Source organism: Pristis pectinata, chromosome 33 (assembly GCF_009764475.1).
Source record: "Pristis pectinata isolate sPriPec2 chromosome 33, sPriPec2.1.pri, whole genome shotgun sequence".
Lineage (NCBI taxonomy): Eukaryota > Metazoa > Chordata > Chondrichthyes > Rhinopristiformes > Pristidae > Pristis > Pristis pectinata.
In genome coordinates this window covers 14,612,201-14,635,197 of record NC_067437.1, presented here as the reverse complement: position 1 = coordinate 14,635,197, position 22,997 = coordinate 14,612,201, and the positions used below count along the sequence as shown (strand labels likewise).

Below are 22,997 nucleotides of genomic sequence, written 5' to 3'. Positions count from 1 at the left end.
TAAACCTTTCCTATCCATGTACCTGTCCAAATGTCTTTTAAACATTGTAATTGTACCCACCACTACAGCCTCCTCTGGCAGCTCGTTCCATGTACCCACCACCCTCTTGAAAAAGTTGCCCATCAGGTGCCTTTTAAATCATTCCCCTCTCACCTTAAATCTATGCCCTCTGGTTTCAGACTCCTCTACCCTGGGAAAAAAAGACTGTGACCATCCACCTTATCTACACCCCTCATGGTTTTATACACCTCTGCCAGGTCACCCCTCAGTCTCCTACACTCCAGGGAAAAAAAGTCCCAGCCTATCCAGCTTTTCCTTATAAGTCAAGACCCTCATAACATCCTCGTGAATCTTTTTTGCACCCTTTTCATCTTAATGACATAGTTCCTCTAGCTGGGCAACCAGTACTGCACAAAATACTCCAAGTGTGGTCCCACCAATAATTTGTACAGTTGCAACATGACATCCCAACTCCTGTACTCAATGCCCTGATCAATAAAGACAAGCATGCCAAATACCACCTTCATCATCCTGTCTACCTGTGTCGCCACTTTCAGGGAATTAGTTACCTGTCCCCTAGGCCTCCCTGTTCTACATCACTCTCCAGGGCCCTACCATTTACTGTGTAAGTCCTGCCCTGGTTGAACTTACCAACATGCACCACCTTGCTCTTGTCTGAGTTAAATTCCATCTGCCAATCCTTGACCCACTTCCCCAGTTCATCTAGATCCTGTTGTAGTCTTAGATAATCTTCTTCGCTGTCCACTATACCATCAATTTTGGTGTCATCCTCAAACTTACTAACCATATTAACAACATTGTCATCCAAATTGTTAATACAGAAGGCAAACTACAGAGGACCCAGCACCAATCCCTGTGACACACCACTGGTCACAAGCCTCAAATCTGAATACCTGCCCCCGCTACCACCCTGTCTCCTTCCACCAAGCCAATTTTGTATCCAATTAGCTTGCTCACCCTGGATCCTATGTGATCCAGACTAGCTTACCATGCGGGACCTTGTAAACGATGTCTACCACCCTATCCTCATGAGACACAATTTCCCATGCACAAAACCATGCTGGCTGTCCCTAATCAGTCGTTGCCTTTCCAAATGCCAGAATCCCTAGCTTGTCCTTGTGGCTCTTCTTAGATAAAGGGACAACATTAGCCATCCTCCAGTCTTCTCCCAGGCCTAAAGATGGTGCAAATATCTCTACCAGACCCCTGTAAATTCTCCCCTAGCTTCCCACAATATCCTAGAATACACTTGATCAGCCCCTGGGGATTTATCCACTTTAATATGCCTTAAGACCACCAGCACCTCCTCTCTTGTAATGTGGTTATGTTCCAATATATCACTATTCATTTCTCTTAATTCCTTGGCTTCCATTACCTTCTCCACGGTAAATATAGCGGACTATTCACTTAAAGGCTCGCCCATTTTCCATGGCTTCACATATAAACAACCATCCTGATCCTTCAGGGGATCTAATCTCTTCCGACCCACAATTTTACTCTTAATATACTTATAGAATCTTTTAGGATTCTCCTTAAACTTATCTGCCAAAGCTTTCTCATGTCTTTTTGCTTTCCTGATTCCCCTCTTGTTTATTCCTACATCTCTTATACTTGTATACTTATGGGTTTCACTTGATCCCAGCTGCCTATACCTGACATATACCTCCTTTTTCCTGAGCAGTGCCTCAATATCCCTCGACAACCAGGGTTCCCTAACCTTGCCAGCCTTGTTCTTCACTCTAACAGGAATATCCTGTCCTTGAACTCTCCCTATCTCACTTTTAAAAGCCTCCTACTTTCCAGACATCTCTTTACCTGCAAAGAGCTTCCCCCAATCAACCTTTGCAAGTTCCTGTCTAATGCCTTCAAAATTTGCTTTCCCCAATTTATGATTTTAGTTGTGGACCAGTCCCATCCTTTTCCATAACTGTTTTGAAACTAATAGAATTATGTCACTGGTCCCAAAGTGCTCTCGCACTGACACTTCAGTTACTTGCCCAGCCTCATTTCCCAACAGGAGGTCGTGTAGCCCCCTCTCTAGTAGGGCCACTATTATATAATGTTTGAGAAAACTTTCCTGGATACATTTAACAAATGTTGCCCCATCCAAGCCCTTTGCACAAGATCACAAGACAAGGGAGCAGAAGCAGGCCATTCGGCCCATCGAGTCTGCTCCAAGGAAAAGGGAAAAAGAAATGGGGAATGGGGACAAAAAAGAAACAACCTATTCTAATCCCAATTTCCGGCCTTATCCCCATATCCCTTGATACCCTGACTATTTAGATATCTATCTATCTCTTCCTTGAACGCCCCAGTCAACATGAGGAAACACGGTGACAGTCGAACAAAACCAGAAAGTAATCATTTGAGGAATTTGATTGGAATTTGAATCTCCTATTGTTACTGGCATGTTGTAATTTTACAACCTTTTTACATTTCTACTAATCAAGTACAACAGATCAAATAATTGATGTAGAATCAATGTAAGTGGACGATCAGCATGGACTCAGTGCCAGTTTCCATTCTGTATCTTTTTGTGACTCTTGCATTGGGCCTCACTGTGACTGTACAGGAGGCCACAGACTGATAGGTCAGAGTGGGACTGCGATGGGGTAATTAAAGTGGCAGGAAACAGGAAGATCAGGGTCGCCCCTGCGGACTGAATGCAAGTTCTCCACAAAGCAATCACCGAACCTGTGTTTGGTGTTGCCAATGTAAAGGAGACCACGTTGTGAACACCGAATGTAATACACTAGATTGAAAAGTGCAAGTGAATCACTGCTTCACCTGGAAAGACTATTTGGGTCCCTAGATAGTGAGAAGGGAAGACATGAAAGGACATGTTACATTCCCTGCAGGTTGCAAGGGAAAGCCTTAAGAAGGGGGTGGTTGGTGGGAACTGAAGAGTGGTCCAGGGAGTCATGAGGGGAACGATCCCTGTGAAATGCTGAAGGAGGAAGTTGTGTCTGGTGGTGCAATCTTTCTGAAGTAAGTACCCAAGTTTACTTGATTGGTCTGTGATGTCATCCAATACTTCCCTTTTCAAGCACACACATATATTTATTGTACAGAGAGCAGTCAGTGCCTCAAAGTAGTTGGAGGCAAAGCAGCATCTGGGACTCCAGATGGTGTTGCTGGAAGATAAAATGGTTATCAGAAACCAGAGATAACCACTGACTGTTAGGAGTTTTTAGGATTGAGAGTGAGCAAATTAGATGGGGGTGGGGGGAAGGGTTGCCTATGGAGAGAGTACCAGAGAGCAAAACAGTCCTGGAAGTGTAAAGGCCCTTCAGGGGAGGAGGAAGTAGTCATAAAAATCCTTTCTAGCAAATATTGTGTAATTGATGTCTTGTAATTACCCATAGTCCTTGTTACAATACTTGTAAAGGTCAGGGTAATTTGAGGCTAGTTTCACTTGGTTGGTTGGTGGGAGGTGGGGGTGTGGGAACTGAACCAATTGCAGCGTGAGGAGAGACTGTAATCAGCAGAGAGGTAGTGGCAGCTTCCTAGAAAAGTGCAGTGGGGGTGGGCAGAGTCAGCAGCTCCCTCCCCATTCCAGAGCCCTGAAAAGAAATCAAGTGTTCACTTTAAAAATGGTTCTCAGTCAACTGCCCTGTCTCCATGAGAGGGAATAGTTACATGCCAAGCAACCTGACTGTCACCATAAAAATGGCACCTTGTCCAGTTCTGAGCACAATCACTTTTAAAATTTTTAATCCCCATCTCTGACAGGATCCTCTACTACTCATCATCAGGGCACTCATTTGCCTTAGAGAGAAAAAAGGCGAACATTTTTTATGAATTTATGATATATCAAAGCACTTTACACCCAACTGTAGTACTTTTGGAGACACAAGAGACTACAGATGCTGGAAGCTGGAGCAACAAACAATCTGCTGGAAGAACTCAGCAGGGCAAGCAGCATCTGTGGGAGGAAAGGAATTGTCAACATTTCAGATGTTGATTCAGGGTTTCGACCTGAAACATCAACATTTCCTTTCCTCCCACTGATGCTGCTCGACCCACTTGAGTTCATCCAGCAGATTGTTGCTTTTGAAGTTAGTTCTTGTTTTACTGAAGGTATCTTACTCCTAAGCACACAGGGTCCCAGACCTCCCCATTCTGCTGGGTGAGTGAGATACAGCAACTACTCAGTGTAGCCCAACAACCTAAGGAATGCCTTTTGCTTATCCTTTCACAACATGTAGGCAGTGTTGGTAAGCCCAGTATTTATTGCCCTCATTAATTAGCCTGCTAGTCCACAACAATGTTGTGAGTCTGGAATCACAAGAAGGCCAAACCAAGTAAGGACAGCAGATTTCCTTGCCTCAAGAGCCAAATGGTTTCTTACCAAATCTCAGCAATATTATGAATGTATTTAATAGAAAATATTTCCTACTGCTGCTTCCTGTATTCCATTACCACTATTCCATACCCTAGCTTCTTGGTGGCATTTAAGGGATATCCCTTGACAACTGGGTAGATGAATAGAAGGACTTGCACTAGAATCCACTTCTCCTCCCATTAAAAAAATTAGACTAATTTTTCCAACATTTGCTTTAAAATCTTTTTCACTCATTTGAGTCCTTGATTTTCCTTGAAGCAACATTTGTGTTGACATTATTAACTCTTTGTGATGCAATTCTGATTGGAAAGGTTGGTGTTGAGAAAAGGTAATTTAATCTTATTCATGATTTACGAATTCCAGCCTGTGATCGATTGAACAATGCAATGAATAATTTTAATTTTTGATCTTGTTCAAGTTCTGAAAGTTACATTGATGGATGAAGGAGAGTGGGGTCTGGTTCTGAGGTCACTGCTCTGGTATTCTGCAGTTGACTTCTAGATGAAACGTTAGAACAGACAGGACAGTGGTTCAGCTAGTAGAGCTGTTGCCTACCAGTCCAATGACCTCGGTTCAATCCTGACCTCTGATACTTTCTATATAGAGTTTGCACGTTCTTCTGTGACCATGTGGCCTTCTTTGGGTTTTTCCCAAAGATGTACAGGCTGGTAGGTTAATTGGCCACTGGAAATTGCCCCTATTCTGTAGGTAAGTGGTAAAATCTGTGGAGAGTTGATGGGAATGTAAGGAGAATAAAATGGGATTAGTATAAATGGTGCTTGATGGTTGGCATAGACTCAGTGGACCAAAGGGTTTGTTTCTCTACTGTCTGACTCTACCTCACCATATTTTTCCTTCTTTCATTTGACAATTCGAGGTCCCTGCTCAGGTTATTTCTCATTTATTGGGGCAAACCTTCTGGCCTTTAAGAAAGCTTAGAACTTCAGGATTTTCAAGCATAGGCTGATATGCAGCCCCCTGCTCTGACCATAGCCCAACACTCCACTCCTGCTCTCCCTGAATGTTCCCTCTCCCAGCTCTACTCCCGACAGCTGCCTGTTCTCAATAACAATTTCTGAATGCAAATCGGATCCCTTCCCTCACTACAAACACTGAAATACTGACCTGATGCAGAACCCAGCTAAAACTGATGGAATAACACTTTATGGGTCTCAAGCAGATTGATTTCTGGAATAGGGGATTTCCTATGAGCTAAAAGTAAACAGTCTGGGCTTTGTACTCTTGAATTTAGAAGAATGAGATGTGATCGCAATGATAAATACATAATTATTATGGGGCTTAACAAGGTACATGCAGGGATAATGTCTTCCCCAGCTGGGGTGTCTAGAACCAGGGGTCACAGGATTAAAATAAGGGGCACCCATTCAAGATGGAGATGAGAAGGAATTTCTTCCTCCAGAGGGTGGTGAAGCTTTGGAATTCTCTACCCGAGAGGGCTGTGAAGGCTCAGGCACTGAGTATATTCAAGATAGAGATTGATAGATTTTTAGGTGTGAAGGGATTCATGGGGTTGGCTCAGGAAAGTGATGCTGTGGTAAAAAATCAGCTGTAATCTAATTGAATGATGGAACAGATACAAGGGGCCGAATAGCCTACTTCTGCTTGTTCTTAAACAACTTTTATAATAACATGTCTTTCACCATCAGGGTGCTCTCTACTACGTACGTGTTTCAGCTTACAACCTGAAAGGCTGGGGACCACCAAAGCCTTCTTCTCCCCCCTGTGCTGCTCCTTCTAGTAAGTGATGATGCTTATTGTTGTTTAACATCAGACTCACATTTATATGAGTCATGGCCTATGCATGATTAACAGTCAATGAAGTGTTTTTGAAGTGCAGTATTTGTAATGCAGGAGGCGCAGCAGCCAATTTATATACAGGGAGCTCCAAAACACAGCACTTTGATAATTGTTGAAAAACAAAATCTGCAGTGGCTGGAAATTGGAAATAAAATCAGAGACTGTTTGAAATATTTAGAACATTAATCAGATGTGTAGAGGGAAGGACAGACATAAAGTTTCAGATTAATTGCTTTTCATCAGAACTAGGAACCGTGCTACTTATTACTGATTAATATTCATGATGTTAAATGAGGTAAATGTTAGGCAAGACACTAGCGATAACTCCCTGCTCTTCTTCAAGACAAGACCAGTCTTTTGCATTTGCTGACAGACAGGGTTACATCTGAAAAGGCCACAGCAGCTCTCATCTGAAAAGCAGCTCCTTTGATAGTGTAGGACTCTTTCAGTACTGCTCTGGTGTGTCAAACAAGACGATATTGCTGAAGTCTCTGCAATGGGACTTTAACCAAGAGTTCCCTGTGTCAGCACTGAGAGAGCTGCCAACTGGACCACAGCAATGCACTCAATATTCCTTTGGGCAAAGGGCTGCTTGATCACTAAGGTAACAGCAGTAGAAATTCAGGTCAGTTGGTCTTACCCAGCCTCTGATCAATAGATCCTAGAGGGTAAGGAGTGGAAAAGGGAAGTATAATGTAATACTGCCTGAGATTAATTTTTACTCTGCTCTTTAAAATTATTTCTCTTCCTTTCTTTTGCCTCTTCTCCTGAAGGTCTCGTACCGAGAAATTCAGATACTTAACCATGTTTTCATTAAGTTCACATGATCGAAAATCATTTTTTCCCAAACCACATCCACGTTATTTGGCATAACTTTGAAAGTTTGGCTGGGCACCTCCTGGTGGGGTCCTCCTTGTTCCCAGGTGCAGTTTCCATACCTGGGGTGTGTTAGATGATGTCATCCCCAAGTCTTGGTAATCCCAGGACAACCCAGTGTTGCCAGTCCAACGCCAGATTGGGACACCTGCTGGGAATTGAATTACTTCACCTCATCCATTTCCTCCGGGTGCTCTGATTTCCTCCCACATTCCAAAGATATACAGGTTAGGAGCTGTGAACATCTATGTTGGCGCCGGAAGGGTGGCAACACTTGCGGGCTGCCCCCAGCACATTCTCAGTAACGCAAAAAGACGGATTTCACTATGTGTTTCAATATACATGTGACTGTTAAATAAATATCTGATCTTATCCTTTGTTCCATCATCTCCCCCTCCACACTAGAAACTAAGAGCTTTTGCTACTTTAGTTATTTGCGAATACTAAGTCGTGGAATCTGTTCTCTGATCCCTGTACAGGTTGGAAAGAATGTTCAGATATTAAGCTGAGGCACAAGAACCAAAGCCAAGCAGTGCTGCAGCTTCTGGAGAGAGTGAAGGGTCCTTGTCATCGGAGCTTCTTTGTGGGTGAGTGCAGTCAAAGTCCTGAACTACGTTCATATTCACAGCCCAACCCATCAGCTCAGTGCACAGGTAACCAGGCTGGAGGTGGTAGCATGGATGTGACATTCACACATGGTAAAACCAATAACACGTTAAGACCTTTCTACAGTTGAACATTTGGACAATTTTCCACCCTGGAAATTTATTTAGTAGTATATTTTATGGAGTGGCTATCACAAAGAGGATCCTAGCTTTCACCTCCAGTCTGTGCTAACCTAGGCCAGAAATTGGAAAGCCACAACTGGCACCCAGTGAGTAACTGAGGACTTCATCAGGTTGGTAAGTGCTTGCTCAGACAGTGGATTAGTCCATCAGCACCTGTCCATAGAGAATGGCTCAAGATTTTGTTCATCCCCTATCAGAAACATACAGGGGACTCTGTTCATAAGAAAGATGCCAACTCCGAGATTGTAAGTAATGCTTAACATGGCAATGTTGTTTGGAAAAGAGAAGTCTGAGGATAACCTAATGGAAGCCTTTAAAATTATGAAAGGGTTTGTTGGGTAGATGTGGTGAAGGTAGTCTGTTGGATATGCATTGTGGGCCAATGTAAGTTTACTCAAAGGGCTACTGTTGCATGCTAGTGAAACAGTCAAAGGGAAACAGGAATGTGGTAAATTAGAGGTGTGAGACAGTTGCAGAGTACAGAAGCCCATAGAAGTGGCTGAAGGTTGGGATGTCAGTCGGTGGGGTTCATGATCTCTTGGCTCAGGTCCACAAAGTGGGTCTCCGTTTCAGGGTGGCAGAGCACCTTGGCTCTATATCTGCAGAGGGGTGGGGAAGGAGATCAGAGCCGGCCCAGTTGGTAGGAGTGGGACAGGACTCAGTGATTGAGGAGTCAGGGGAGCTGACAGTCTGACTGGTGATTGAATGTTGTTGGGGAGGGATTACTGCTGCTGGTGTCATGACTGAAATGGGATGGTTGACCCCCTGTGAGGGGAAACATTTTGCTTGGAAGACCCAAAGTAAAGCAAATTTCATATTCCATGGCCTGGCAGTGCCTTTTTAAGTAATGACAAAACAGGTTATGCAAGTGCCTTGAAGACCAGTTTCTTCATGAGCAGCCTGAACCTCCATGGACCAAGATCATGGCTATGTATTGCATGTCACTCAATGTTATTGCATGTGTCTGGCTATGTTAGTGCATCAGGTGCATGGGTGGCCCAGAAGGTAAACCATAGACTGTAGACCTTGTAGTAAGTCCCCAAGTTTCCTTTATGGTTGTATTTTAATTATAATTGTATCACATAAGGCACATGAATATTACATTAGATGATGGAATTTCAAGGCCAGTGGTTCCATTTGCCTGAAGCAGGGGCTGTAAATAATAGACAGCCACTAAAGTTCCAACCAGGGATGCAGGAGAAACTCCTTTAGCCAGGGAGGGTTAGAAACTGTGACATGGAGTGTTGAGCTAATTGAACTGATGCCATTAATGGGGAACTGGCTAAGTACACAGGTGAGGAAAGGTATGGAGGGATATGTTAATGGAGTGGGATGTAGTGGGGGGAGACGTGTGAATGGCCTATTCTGTGTTATAAGTTCCATGGTATTGGAGTTGAGGTAATTGTAAATTGAAGGAAAATAAAGCAACATCCTTAAAGAAAGGATTGTGCCACTCCTTCACAGTCCCGAGAGACCCAAGTTCAATCTTGACTTTCAGTTCTCTGTGCGTGGAGTTTGCACATTTTCCCCGTGACTGCGTGGGTTTCCTTCAAGCGCTCCAGTTTCTTCCCACATCCCAAAGATGTGCTGGTCAGTAAATTAGTCTCTATAAATTACCCCAAGTGTGTATAGTGGTAAGAAAATCGGGGTAGATTTGATGGACATGTAAGACAGAATAAGTTATGGGGAGAAATGGGACTGATGGGATTGTCAGAACTAGTATAGGCTTGATGGGCCAAATTGCCTCTTATCTCATCTAAAATATGGCATCCTGTGCTGTACCTATCATAGTCAGTGTTTTCTTTCTCAGAAACCCTTACACACCAACACCACAATCAACATTTGCCCCACGAGTGTCACCAGACAAGATGGACAATCGTTTCTGTGTTGTAACACCCAAACTAAAAACAGAAAATGCTGGAAGTGCTCAGCAGGACAGGCCACGTTTGAGGAAAGAGAAACAGAGTTAATGTTTTAGCTCAAAGGCCATTTGTCAGGACTGGGAAGGAGACAAAGGAAGCTGTAAGGAGCGTGGGCGAGGGGCAGTGTTTGTGATAGGGTTAAACCATGGTGACCATTGGGATAAGCTGTAAATAAGGTTACCTGTTGTTTTTGATTTTTACTTTTGATATCCAACGTGTTCCTGATCATTGTGTATGAGAGCCCCTGTAGCTATCAGTCCTGTTCCCAACCAGATGCTCAAACTCTATCCTGAAGGACGTTGGCTGTTGTGGCCATGTTGAATGAGTACTGACGAGATAAGATATCTATATTAGGCACATGTGCATTGAAACACACAGTCCAATGCATATTTGCGTAGAATGTTCTGGGGGCACCCCACAAGTGTCGCCACGCTTCCAGTGCCAACATAGCATGCCCACAACTTCCTAACCCGTATGTCTTTGGAATGTGGGAGGAAATCGGAGCACCCGAAGGAAACCCACGCAGACACAGGGAGAACATACAAACTCCTTACAGACAGTGGCTGGAATTAAACCCGGGTCGCTGGCGCTGTAATAGTGTTATGTAACCGCTACACCACCGTCCCTGCACCATGACGATAACTCCCAAGCCAATCTTACTTGTGTTCTTTTCCAGAAGCTTCCAAGGTTCATGTGCCTAGTAAGAGGCTCTTGGTCTCTCGAAGCCTCAAGTACCTCTTCCAAAATACAAGCAAATTTGTCAAGACTCTGCAGAGGTGAGTGTGGTCACTGCCTACCTCTGAAGCAGGTTGATGCAAGAGGAATGGTCAGTCAGAAAATGAAGCTCGGAACTGGGTGAATGAGCTGGATCAGGATGCTGGAACGAGGGATGAGGAAGGTATTTAACAGGTTGAGGGCTCAGGCAAGTGGATACAGTGAGACGGGACTTCAAGTCACCAACTGCAGTCAGTTCTTAAAATAAAGAAATATGAAGCATTAAAGATTCTCTGGGGTCGGCTGTCAGTAAGAACTGCACTGAGGTTGACCTGAGCTCAAATCCCAGAAAAATGCTCTCAACCAACATAAAGGAAAAGGACGTTCATCCTATCACTCTGAAATGGATGAAAAACCAGAACCCAGAAAATGCAATTTTAACTCAAACTGTCAGAATTGGGTATAATTCTGGATTTATACTTCTCAATGCAAAGGAACATCGAGTGGGATATAAAACCAGTGTTGCTCTTAATCCCATGGGATTGCTGCCTGGTGTTTCAGGTTAATGTGAATGTATTCATTGATTGATGGGTTTTCTGGTCACTGACAAAACTAAGGATTAGGCCAAGAAAGATTGGAACAAGTTGAGGGCCAAAAGGCCACCCCTGCTGTAATCTCTTGTGTTTGAAAAACACACTGTCTCTGAGCCACCTTCTCTCTAAACTATTACCGCACCATTGCCTAAATTGGACGTTGTTATTTGCAGATTTTCAGTTTTCAACATGTTATCTATGGCGAGTCAGTTGCCTGCAGTAGAGAGCTACCCACTTTTTATTTCTTTTGAAACCAGGATAACTGTAAGACAGTTGCTTTTTGTAACAGAGCTCTGATCCACTATGCACGGCGAATTTCAGGTACCCCAGGGATCAAAGCTGGAACTTCCTAGCCTGGTGCCTGAGTCACTATTGGATTATTTCATGGGGTGAAGGTAGATAATATGTGCTGTGATCTGGACAGTGTGATCAGTCATTGTGCTGGAATAAATAGGTCTAAAGCCTCAGACAAACTAGAAGCTGACCCATATTTCAATTGGTCCAGCAATGTGGACACCTTCACTGGGTCCCCTGATGACTCACTGGTGAAGAGTCAGCTTCACTCACACCAGCCCTGAGCTGGAGCCCAGAAGGTGATAGGAGGGTGGGCGTGTGGAATCTACAAGCCAGATCTATTAAAGAGGACCAAGGGTAATTTCTGTTGTGGGATGGGAGAGGTCAAATCTAAAGAGGTGGCTGTGAGAGAAGGGGTAGGGAGAAAGTCAAGGAGTGGACTGGAGAGGAGTGGGGTGATAAAGCAATTGAGAAGGAGGGAAGTGGACAAGAAGGGATGAATGAGCGTAGACAGAGATTGAGGGGAGGAGTAAACTAAGGCAATAGCAATTGAAAGGAAGGGGTTAAATGGCTGGTGTAGTTATCAAGAGATAGGGGTCAGGTGCTTTGGAGGAGGTGGGTTGGTCAGCAAGGAGGAAGATGGCAAATAGAGGGAAGTGGAGATTAGGGGAGAAGGGTTGATTGGATGGGGGCTAAGTGGGAAGTGGTGGCTAATTGGCAAGGTGATTGATCGGGGAAGTCATGATTGGGAGGACGGAGCAATTTTGTGCATGATGGATGGGTGGAGCGTGTGATAGGTAAAGAGGTGGCGATCAGGAAGAACATAAGAGTAGACACCAAGGATCATGATTCCAATATTTCAGGCTCCACATCAGCAGTGGGCCAGATTGTCTGATTGGACATCCACCTGTGACTCACTAATAGTTCGTGAAGTTCACCAGTTCTCTTTACTGAGAGCTGGGGCCTCTGGCAAACACTTCCCATCATCAGAGCATGGGGCAGGTCACGTGACCAACCCCCACATTGCACTGCTGAGGCAAAGGCTTGAACTCACAAAACTGGAGTGAAGGCAAGTCATCCTGATTATAAGGGACTGCCTAAGATGTAGGAGAAGAAGGCAACATCATTGTGCCCTTCCTCCAGAGTTCATTCCGTTGACTTCAAAGGGATACATTTCAGAAACAGACTACAATGCACTGACATTACTGTGTTTCTTGCTCAATGCCACTTATCAAGGATGAAAATCTAGAAAAAAAATTTTCCTACATTAAAAACAGAGTATACTGGAAAACATCTGTAGAGAGAGAACCAAATTATATATTCAATTGTTTGTCAAATGAAAGGTCATGAACCTGAAACATTAACTTTGCATCTTTCTCCATAAATCTTTCTCCTGACATGCTGAGCAATTTCCTGTCTTTATTCCATAATTCCAGCATTCGCAGTATATATTTGCTTTTCAGATTTTTCTGGTTATCCCAATTGTCCAGCACAGCCAAACTTCAGGAGGGGCTCCAGATTAGATCCTGCTCCAATCCCAACTCCACAGTACCTGCCTTATTGATGCTTAGGCCCCATTTATTGATATTGTGAACTGTCTAAGAGGGAGTCATTAACTTGTTTTTATTTTTTAGGGGAGTATACTTAGCTGCCATTTTCTTCTACAAAGAGAACATTCTGGTGACGAGCGAGGATCAGCTCCCGATTGTTGAGATTGATAGTTGCTGCTCGGGCTCCGACATGCAAGAATTCCTCTGGTTCTCCAAGGTACAACAGTGCTCTCTCACTTCTCTGGGACATAAGGTGGGATGATCCTACCAGGGCACAGGGGCCTTCAACCAGCACCACACCACTCACAGACCTAGCATTTATAAATCATCCACATTAACTTACCACCTACTCTCCATTTTCAACTACAAACCAATCCATCAACTTTAAAGAAATAATTAAGTGAATTAGTAAATAGGTGGTAAATTAATTATTAATTTGAAATTATATTAAATCTGTGCGCTAGTTTATAACCTAGAAATCAATGATTCTGCCAGTTCTAGAAATAAATTACTGCTAACAATAAATAAACATAATTGGAAGGATAAGTGGTTTAGCAAGACTGTAGAACATGAGAAGTTGTGGAGACTCTCTGTTCTGTAGGAAATGACTCTCCCTGAAGTTAATTACTTCAGGAGTGGCCTGACTGAGACAACCTGACATGTCCGAGGAGTTAAGCATTTCAGGATAGTTCGGTGACAAAGAGATATACAGCACGGAACCAGGCCCTAGGAGTCTGTGCCATTCATCAAGCGCCATCAAGTTACATTATTCCCATTTTATTCTCCTCACATTCCCGTCAACTCCTCCCAGATTCTACCCCTCACCTACACACTAGGCGCAGTATACAGTGGCCAATTAACCTACCAACCGGCACGTCTTTGGGATGTGGGAGGAAACCAAAGCACATGGAGGAAAGCCACGTGGTCACGGAGAATGTGCAAACTCCACACAGTCAGCACGGGAGATCAGGATTAAACCCAAGTCACTGTGCGACTGGCTCTAGCTGTGCCACTGAGCCATTCCAACTGTCCAGAAGACAGTCACAATCCAGAAGTAAACACTGGATGTAGAAAGTTAACTATGGAATGGAGAATTGTGCAGGAGGTAGAGAAAGAGGTCCCATAGATACTGGGAGCAAATCCAAGACTTTCCTGTTCATACATACATGTACTGAAATCCCAGACTTACAGAGGGAAATATCGGCAGCTCCCATGATATCAATTCCAATGAGAGGCACATAACCATAGTAGTTAACTTATTGGATTAGTATTGGTAGGTCTAGACCATTGCTCCAAGGACATGAGTTTGAATCCCTCAAAGCAGCTGGGGAATTTAAATTTAAGTAACTGAATTAATCCAGAATAAGAAGCTGGCCTCAATAACAGTGACCATAAAACTACTGGATTGTCAGAAAATCCCATTTAGTTCGCTTATGTTCTGCTTGGAAGGAAATCTGCCTTGCTTACCAGGTCAGAGATATACGTGATTCTGAACCATCTCATTGGTTCAGGAGTGACTGGGAGCAGACAGTGTTGAGCGACATTCAAACTTTGTAGGAGGCTTAAGACAGGGAGTCTTAGCAGAACTGGGATGGAGAATTAAAGACAACTGGAAGCTTGGGGTCAACTTTCCAGACCAAACAGAGATGTTCTACCTCCTGGGTCAGACCTCTATATGACTCTGAACCCTCCCTTCAGTGATTGGAGACAGACCACAAATGCCAGCCTTGCCAGTGATATCCACATCACATGATGAATAAAGCAAGTAAAGGCATGGATGGAAGTGTCAGCAGCAGATGAGTGAGGCGGATACAGATAATGATATGAAGGGTGAGAGAAAATAGGAATTACCAGCCAGTTGGTATGACATCAGCAGCAGAGAAAGTGCCAGAATCTATTATTAACAAATAGGAAGCAGGGCACTTAGAAATTACCAACAGGATTGGACAGGATCAATGTGAATTTATGGAAGGGAAATCATATTTGACAAATGTGTTAGGGGTTATTGGGGTTGTAGCAGCAGAATACAAGTATGCTAGTTAGGAGCAGGAATAGGCCACTCAGCCCCTCAAACAATGGCTGATCTGATTGTAAACTTAGCTCTGCTTTCCCATCCAGTCCCTGTAACCTTTCACCTCTTTAATTATCAAAAATCTATCTACCTCTGCCTCAAAAACATTCAAAGACTCTGCTTCCATTCCCTTTGAGGAACACCATTCTCGTGACTTAGGACCCTCTGATTAAAAGAAAGTTTTGTCTCATCTCTGTCTTAAATGGGAGATTATCCCACAAGGGGAGGCATCCTCTCCACATCCATCCAGTTAACACTCTTTAAATTATTTAAAAGAAACTACTGGGTGTGGTGTATTCAGACTTTCAGAAAGCCTTGGATGTGAAGCTACACAAGACAGTATTGAACAAAATTAGATCACATGGGAACGGGGGGTAATATACTGGAATGGGTTGAGGATTAGCTAACAGACTGAAAATAAAGAATAGGAATAAATCAGTCATTTTCAAGTTGGGAGCTGAAATGAATGGAGCACTGCAAGTATTGGTGCAGGGATCCAAGCTGTTTACAATCTGTATCAATGATTGGGATGAGGTGACCAATAATGATATATCCAGATTTGCTAATGATAACTAAACTAGGTGCCAGTTTGTGTGGTGAGGGGGATACAGAGGACCTTCAGGGGGATATAGCCAGTCCAAGGGAATGGGTAAAGACTTGGCAGATGGAACATAATGTGAAAAAATGTGAGGTCTTAGTGGAAGAAGTAAAAAGATAGAGGATACTTAAATTGTGAGAGTTTGAAAAGTGTTGCTGTTCAGAGAGACTTGGTGTCCTTATGCATGAATTACCGTATGTTAACTACTTGTATGATCTCAAAAAACTCTAACAGATTTGTCAATTGCTTGCCAATATAGCAAGCAATTAGGAAGGCAAAGAGTAAGTTGGCCTTTATTGAAAGGATTTGAGTACAAGAGTAAAGCCTCCTCCTTCAATTATAAAGGATCCTGGTGAGACAGCAGCTGGAACATGTGCCTTTATTGGCTGAGCTATTGAATATAAAAGCAGGGAGGAATTGTTGGAACTGTGTAAAACATTAGTTAGGGTGCAGTTAGAGCCTGTGTACAGTTCTGGTCATTGCACTGCAGGTAATATGTGATAGCACTTGAGAGGATGCAGAGCAGAATTCTTGTCTGGAGGAGATCCTGGCCATACTGGGTTGCTTTCTTTGAAACAAAGGAAAGATTTATGTGACCTGAGTAGAATGAGAGGCCCAGGTAGGGTGAATAAAATGGATCTATTTCCCTCAGGAGAGAGGTCAGCAATCATGGGGTAATTGGTAGAAAGATCCGAGAGACTCAAGCAAATAAATTCCACTCAACTGGTGGTGGGAGTATGGAACTCACTGCCTGAAAGGTTGGTGGAGCCGAAACCCGCGTCACATTTAAACAGTCCCTGGATGAGCACTTGAAGAGTTGTGACCAGCAGGGCTACACAGCAGAGAACTGGGATGTCCATTTTTCTTCAGCATTGACACACTGGGCAGAATAGCCTCCTTCTGTGCTGTAAATTTCTATGATTCAATGGATCACTGAGAATGTGAACTATCTTTCCCACCTCGGAGGGAGATCATCATGAGGGCTGGAGCCCATGGTGAGAGAGCAGAGTTGTGCAAGAGCTGCAGCCAGCGGCTTGCCTTTCCCATTGTTTAATTGACGGCATTGTGCTTTCTCTCTCTCTAGCTTTCCTGTATGTGGAAGGACATCCAGTGGCTGCAGCAGGGAATGAATTCCACACTCTCTTCCTCCTCCTCAGTGCTACAGACCAGGCAGAAGATGTTAGTAGCAGTGTCCCAGCTCCAGGTATGAGGCTCCTCCACTCAGCTGAAAGCAACATCACCCCAGCATCAGGATCTCATCAGAGGAGCAAGCTTTGGGATTTAATTTTTCTGTCCATCTGTACATCCTGAATGAAAATATAATTCCTATGTGGTTGTCTGTGTACTCCTGTAATTCACAGTGTCAGGTAGCCATAATGAGCATTTAGAAGTGTAGAAGGCAATTAAATATAGTTCAATGTTTGACAAATTACCATGCTTCCTTACAACATAAAAGGTGACAAGTCAGCCCATTAAGTCTGTGCCAGTTCACAGAATAATCCCATTCCTCCAATTTTTCATGCAATTTATTCTCCCCACATTCCCATCCCACCTACTCTCGGGGCAATTTACAGCAGCCAAATAACCTTCCAACCCACACATCTTTGGGATGTGGGAGGAAACTGGAGAACCCGGGGAAACTCATGTGGTCAAAGAGAGAACGTGCAAACTCCACACGTTTCTTGAAGAGGTGGCTAATGAGATAAATGAAAGGAAATGAATAAATGAAACCTGTTCCACCACTCAATTAAACTGTGGCTGACCTCCATCTGTATCTATCCATTGTGGTTCTGTATTGCCTTGTCACCTCGCCTCACAGAAATCTCAGCAGATGGTCTTGAATGGTGTGCTTTACAAGAGGTAAAACTCAGGCTCATAGAAAAGGAGAGGATCTAACAGCATAGTTTGATTGATGAGCAGGAAACGGAGATTAGGGTAACTGGATAATGCTTTGATGGTAGAAGAGTTTACTTACTTAGCATGACAGTGCTTTATAAACAGTGGCAACAAGTGCAAGAGCAAGGAAGTCATGTTGAACCTTTATAAAACACTGATTCAGCCACACCTGGAGTATTGTGTGCATTTCTGGATGCAACACACTAGGGAAAGTTTGAAGGGGGTGCAGAGCAAATTTACTGGAACGTTTCCAGGTCTGACAGACTTCAGTAACGTGGATAGACTGAAGAAGCTGGGTTATTCTCCTTGGAACAGGGGAGGTTGCAAGGAAATCTGAGAGAGATATTTAAAGTCATGAAGAGTAAATGGAGAGGAACTTTTCTCATCGGTGGAAGGTCATAGAATGAAGGTCTTGGCAAAAGAACCAAAAGCATTATGAGCATTTAAGCAATGAGTAGTTAGGGTTTGGAATATGGTGCCAGGAGGAGAGGTGGAGGTTCAGTTGTAGCCTTCAGGGAGAGCTGGATTAGTACCTGAAAGGAAAGAAAACTAGGAGGAGAAGGTGCAGGGATGGGCCTAGTTGGATTGCTGTTACAGGGAGCTGGTATAGATCAATGGGCCAAATAACCTCCTTCCTTAGTGTAATCTTTCGTGATTCTGTGGTAGAAGTAAATTACAGTTTCACCTTGGAAATGTTTAGCATCCTGGATGTTGGGAAGGAAGGAGGTGAAAGTGTTGCATTTCCTGGACTTTCACAAGATGTTGGTTTCACACGGAGCGTTGGGTGATTGACCACAGGGAACAGCCCTTTTGAAATGGTAAAGAGGGAGCAGAGGGTGTGTTAGCTGAGGGTGAAACTTCAAATATGGGGTCTGATGGAGAGGAAATTCAGGTCGTGGATGTGGGAGGAAGGAGAAGGGGTGAGATATCTGTGAGGTGGAACAGACACAATTGAGGACCCTACCAACTGTAATGGAGGGGAATCAATGGTTATGCTTCCAATGTGATTTTATTTTGAGACATAAAATGCAGATTAGATGCTTGCTTTGCAGAGAAAACATGCATTCAGTCTGCCACTTTAATTCTCCAACCCACTCCCACTCTGACCTATCTGTCTGTAGTCTCTTGCACTGTTGCAATGAGGCCCAACATAAGCTTGACAAATAACACCTCATCTTCCATCTCAGCAGTCTTTGGATCAAAACTGAATTCTCCAACTTTAGGTAATGCCTTTTTCTTTCTGTCAGCATCAGAACTGTTCACTTTTGCTAGTTATCCCACTGTGATTTCTCTCTGTTTTTCTCTCTCTATTAGTATAGTCTGGCCTGCTTGGCATATGCCACAGCCCCACAATCAACAACACATATCACCATGAAAGAAGCATAATCTGCTTCAAGATGCACATTAACCCAGTTGGTCTCACCCAATCAGAGATCACAGAGGTCATGGATATCCACTTTGTTCTACCTATCCCTCTCCCACTTCTCTGTAACTGAAAATTAACTTGTATTCTCTCTTTCCCAGTTCTGACAAAGAGTCCCAGTCCTGAAACATTAACTCTGAGTCCCTCCACAGAGGCTGCCGGACCTGCTGAATATTCCCTGCATTTTCAGTTTTTATTTCGGTTTCCAACATTTGCAACATTTGGTTTTCATGAATTAATTTCACATCATTAGCTTTGGATTATTCTAACAAAACCTGTGCAGCAGATGAATGGCCTCCTACTGTAAATATCAGTAATTCTGCTTTTAAATAAATGTACAATTTACTTTCATCTGCACTTTACAATTTTCCTGATTCCCATGACTCTGTAGCACCACCCAGTGTCATGCAGCAGAACTGCAGTCTTCATTCTGAACCATTGAATTGTGAAATTCAACAGAAAGTGCTGGAAATGTTCAGCAAGTCAGGCAGTATCTGTGGAGAAATAGAGTTAACTTTTAAGGTCAGTGTCCTTCATTTAGAACTAGGAATAGTTAGAGGTAAAATGAGTGTAAGCTGCAAAGAAAGTAGGGAAGGGAAGGAGAAAACAAAGCAAGGTCTTTAACAGGGTAGAAAGCAGGAGAGATGAAACAACGAAAGGGATGATGGTGCCAGGTGAGAGAGGATGATAAAGTAAAAAGGGAGGCTTAGAGAAGTTGGTAGGATAGTCAGAATAATTATATGATTTTAACAGGTGAGAAAAACAGTAAATGCTACAAGTGTGAGATTACCTGATAATACTGAACTCAGGTTGAGTTGGGAAGGCCGTAAGGTGCCCAGTCAGAAGGTGGGGTGCCATTCGTTTTGTTTATGTTGAGCTTCAGGAGGCTTAAGATAGGGAGGTCATAGCAGGTCTGGGATGGAAAATTAAAGTCACAGACAACAGGGAGCTTGGAGTCACACTTCCAGACTGAATAGAGATGTTGAACGAAGCTGACACACAATCTGACACTGGTTTCCCCAGCGTTGGGAGTGCTGTACACTAAACTGGAAGAGAGTTTCGGACACTAGATGATAGAAAGAGAGGAGGTAACAGAGTAGGTGTAGTGATTGTACGGAAAGTTGCTGTGGAGTTTCTCATATTTTCTTATGACATAGAAGAAGACCATTCAACCCATCAAGTCAATGCCAGCTCTAGGTGTATTCCCATCATCCCATTCCCCCACTTATTCCCCTGAAACCCATTCTCTCTCAACTCTGCCAAGTTCTCTTGCCATCCATTACACTTGGCGTAATGTATACTGGTCAATTAACCTACCTACCAGAACATCTTTGGGATGTTGGAGGAAACTGGAGCACCCGAGGAAATTCATGTGATCGCAGGAAAAATGTCCGAAGTCCATGCAGACAGTGCCAGAAGTCAGGTTCAAACCAAAATAAGTGGAGCTTTGAGGCAGCAGCTCTATATGTGGCACCCTGGGCAGAAAGAAGAGTGAACCAGAGTGTCCAGGAGGAATCATCCCAAAATGCTGAAAGGGAGTGGGAGGGGAAGATGTGCCCAATGTTGGTATCATATTGGAGTTGTCAGAAATGTGTCTGTGATCCTTTGGACAAATTCCCATCATGTGATCTATTCTAAAGATTGACACGGTCTCACGTTTGGTCACTGAGACTAACTCTGATTATACATTCCACAGCCTTACAACTGTATGAAAACATTTCCCTTCCTCTACATCACTTTAGTCTCTCATCAGTGTCCCCATTCTCAGACAAGTACTTATTCATCTCCACTCTGGTTTTTCAATCTAGATGAAGGGTCTCAACCCAAATCATCAACTGTTCCATTATCCTTCACAGATGCTGCCTGAACCACTGAGATCCTCCAGCATTTTGTTTTCTGCTCCACTTATTCGATTAGCATTCTTATGACTTTATCCATTTGAGTTTGTGCTTCTCATGTTGGGTATGTCCAAACCTCCTGTCCCTTTGTATGCAGAGTGTATTCCTCACAATTCTTAACCAAGCATCACTCATTACATTGAACAATGAACTCAGTGATCTATCCATTTGCTCATTCTTCCATTTTATCACTAGACCCTTGTAAACTCTTTTATCTTCAAAAAGGTTTATTCCATATATATATATATTGTCCAAACATTCAGATACATGCCTGAGTTGCTGTTTGATTCCATAGTCCACAAGGTTGCCAGTGTCACATATGTCAGCAGGGTGGATTTTTGACACATGGGGCTGGGTCTGACAGTTGGTTCAGAGGTCTGGCACCAGCCCAAGACCTGGCTTCAGACTCCCATTCACCTGCCCCACTGCTGATGGAGATTGAAGATTTGAGAGAATTGCTGTTTCTTCCATTCCAAGATAAAAAGTTAGACAGAAAGGTTACCCGGATACCCACTTGGAACTGCCCAGCATGAGTGAAGATGAGCTAAAGTTGTGCCATTCTGTTCTTTAGAGCTCGTTGGGGACACAAGACCTGGGCCAAGTGCACTTTGAGCCAATCAAGGATAAGCTCGGCAATGTTCTGATCCTAACTGTCAAGGAGTTGCTTCCGTCACAGGCGTTGGACAGTGTCCGATGGATCCCACTGTCAAAGCTTCACAACTATCGGAAATCAGTCTCTGCCCTTGACTGTATCACCGCGCTGGACATGCTGCTAATGACCATGAAGGTATTGGAAAGGTTCAGCATAGGAAGAGCCTCACAGGTGTGACAAATTCTGACTACTGTGTTGCATCATTCCCACCTTACTATATCCCACTTCCCCACTTACAATGACCCTCACTACTTTCCCACTGTATCCCTTGTGGTTGCCTCACTAAATCCCTCATAGCCCCTCAATCCATTCCTCAATTTCCTCTCAATGAATCCCTCATTGCTCCTCACTACATCCCTCATTGTCACCTCACTACACCCACCATTATCCCCCCACTACACACCTCATTGCTCCTCACTACATCCCTCATTGTCCCTCACTACACCCCACATATCCCTCCTATACCCCTCATTGTCCCTCACTACACCCCACATATCCCTCCTATACCCCTCATTGCCCCTCACTACACCCTTCATTGCTCCATCAATGACTCCTCACTCTCGGGGACATGTGGGATTCAGACTCATCACTTCCTAAGAACAGATTGAGTATAAACTCTACTCCATTGGAATGGGATACAGGCCTTTACTGCCAGGGAATGTGTGGATGCAGACTCCTCATTCCCATGGAATGATTAGGCTATGGACCCCTCGTTTACAGGGAATGGAAGAGTAACATCTATTTGTTCAGAACTATATTAACCTGATCAGCCAAACAGGAACTGACCAGATCGAGTGCTACTCCTAGCTTTTTGTCACTCAGTTCTATGACAGTTCCAGGAGGAATTCCCACCTTCCCCATCAGATAAAACTAGTCATACAGCACTGAAAAACACCCTACAGCCCATCAAGTTTGCACTGCATCAAACAGCCACTTTACTTTCCTCACGTTCCCATCAACTCCCCCCAGATTCTACCCCTCACCTACACCCTAGCGACAATTGTCAGTGGTCAATTAACTCACCAACCCGCATAGCTTTTGAACAAAGGAAGAAACCCACACAGTCACAGGTAGAACTCACCACACACACAGAAGTCAGTATCGAACACAGGTCACTGGAGCTATGAGGCAACAGCTGTACTAGCTTTGCCACTCCAACTGCCATATACTCTCAAGCACAAGTGGTGGCATGGTGTGAGGCATGCAGGGCGTATGTTATAGTCCGTGAAACAAGCCCAGCCACATTGACTCTTCATGTTTCTTCTCCAGGACAAGCTGGAGTATCACCAGCGGAGCAGTCAGCCCTTGCCTCCAGGCCTCTATCTCGGGTATCTCAAACTCTGCAGCTCTGTGGATCAGATTAAAGTCCTCGTACCCAACAGGTTTCCCAACATTCTCTGTCACACTAAGATAAGGAACAACAAAAACGTGTCCAGGTAATGGGAATGATTGGGATTTTCCTCATTATGTTCTCTAGCCATTTATTCTTAGTTCTCTCCCCTCTTTCTTTGGTCCCACATCCTGTCTTTGCTCTTTAC

The 22,997-nt window shown here is 43.7% G+C and overlaps 1 protein-coding gene across 1 annotated transcript in view; it reads left to right on the top strand.

Moving 5' to 3' along the window:
• LOC127585685 (ankyrin repeat and fibronectin type-III domain-containing protein 1-like) overlaps positions 1 to 22,997 on the top strand; it is a 101,426-nt gene that overhangs the window by 63,462 nt on the left and 14,967 nt on the right. Inside the window, exons 7-13 of the mRNA XM_052043357.1 lie at positions 6,034 to 6,124; positions 7,540 to 7,647; positions 10,447 to 10,546; positions 13,006 to 13,138; positions 16,675 to 16,794; positions 21,379 to 21,594; positions 22,729 to 22,895. Of these exons, the coding sequence (XP_051899317.1) occupies positions 6,034 to 6,124; positions 7,540 to 7,647; positions 10,447 to 10,546; positions 13,006 to 13,138; positions 16,675 to 16,794; positions 21,379 to 21,594; positions 22,729 to 22,895 (935 nt within the window). The remainder of the gene's footprint in view (positions 1 to 6,033; positions 6,125 to 7,539; positions 7,648 to 10,446; positions 10,547 to 13,005; positions 13,139 to 16,674; positions 16,795 to 21,378; positions 21,595 to 22,728; positions 22,896 to 22,997) is intronic.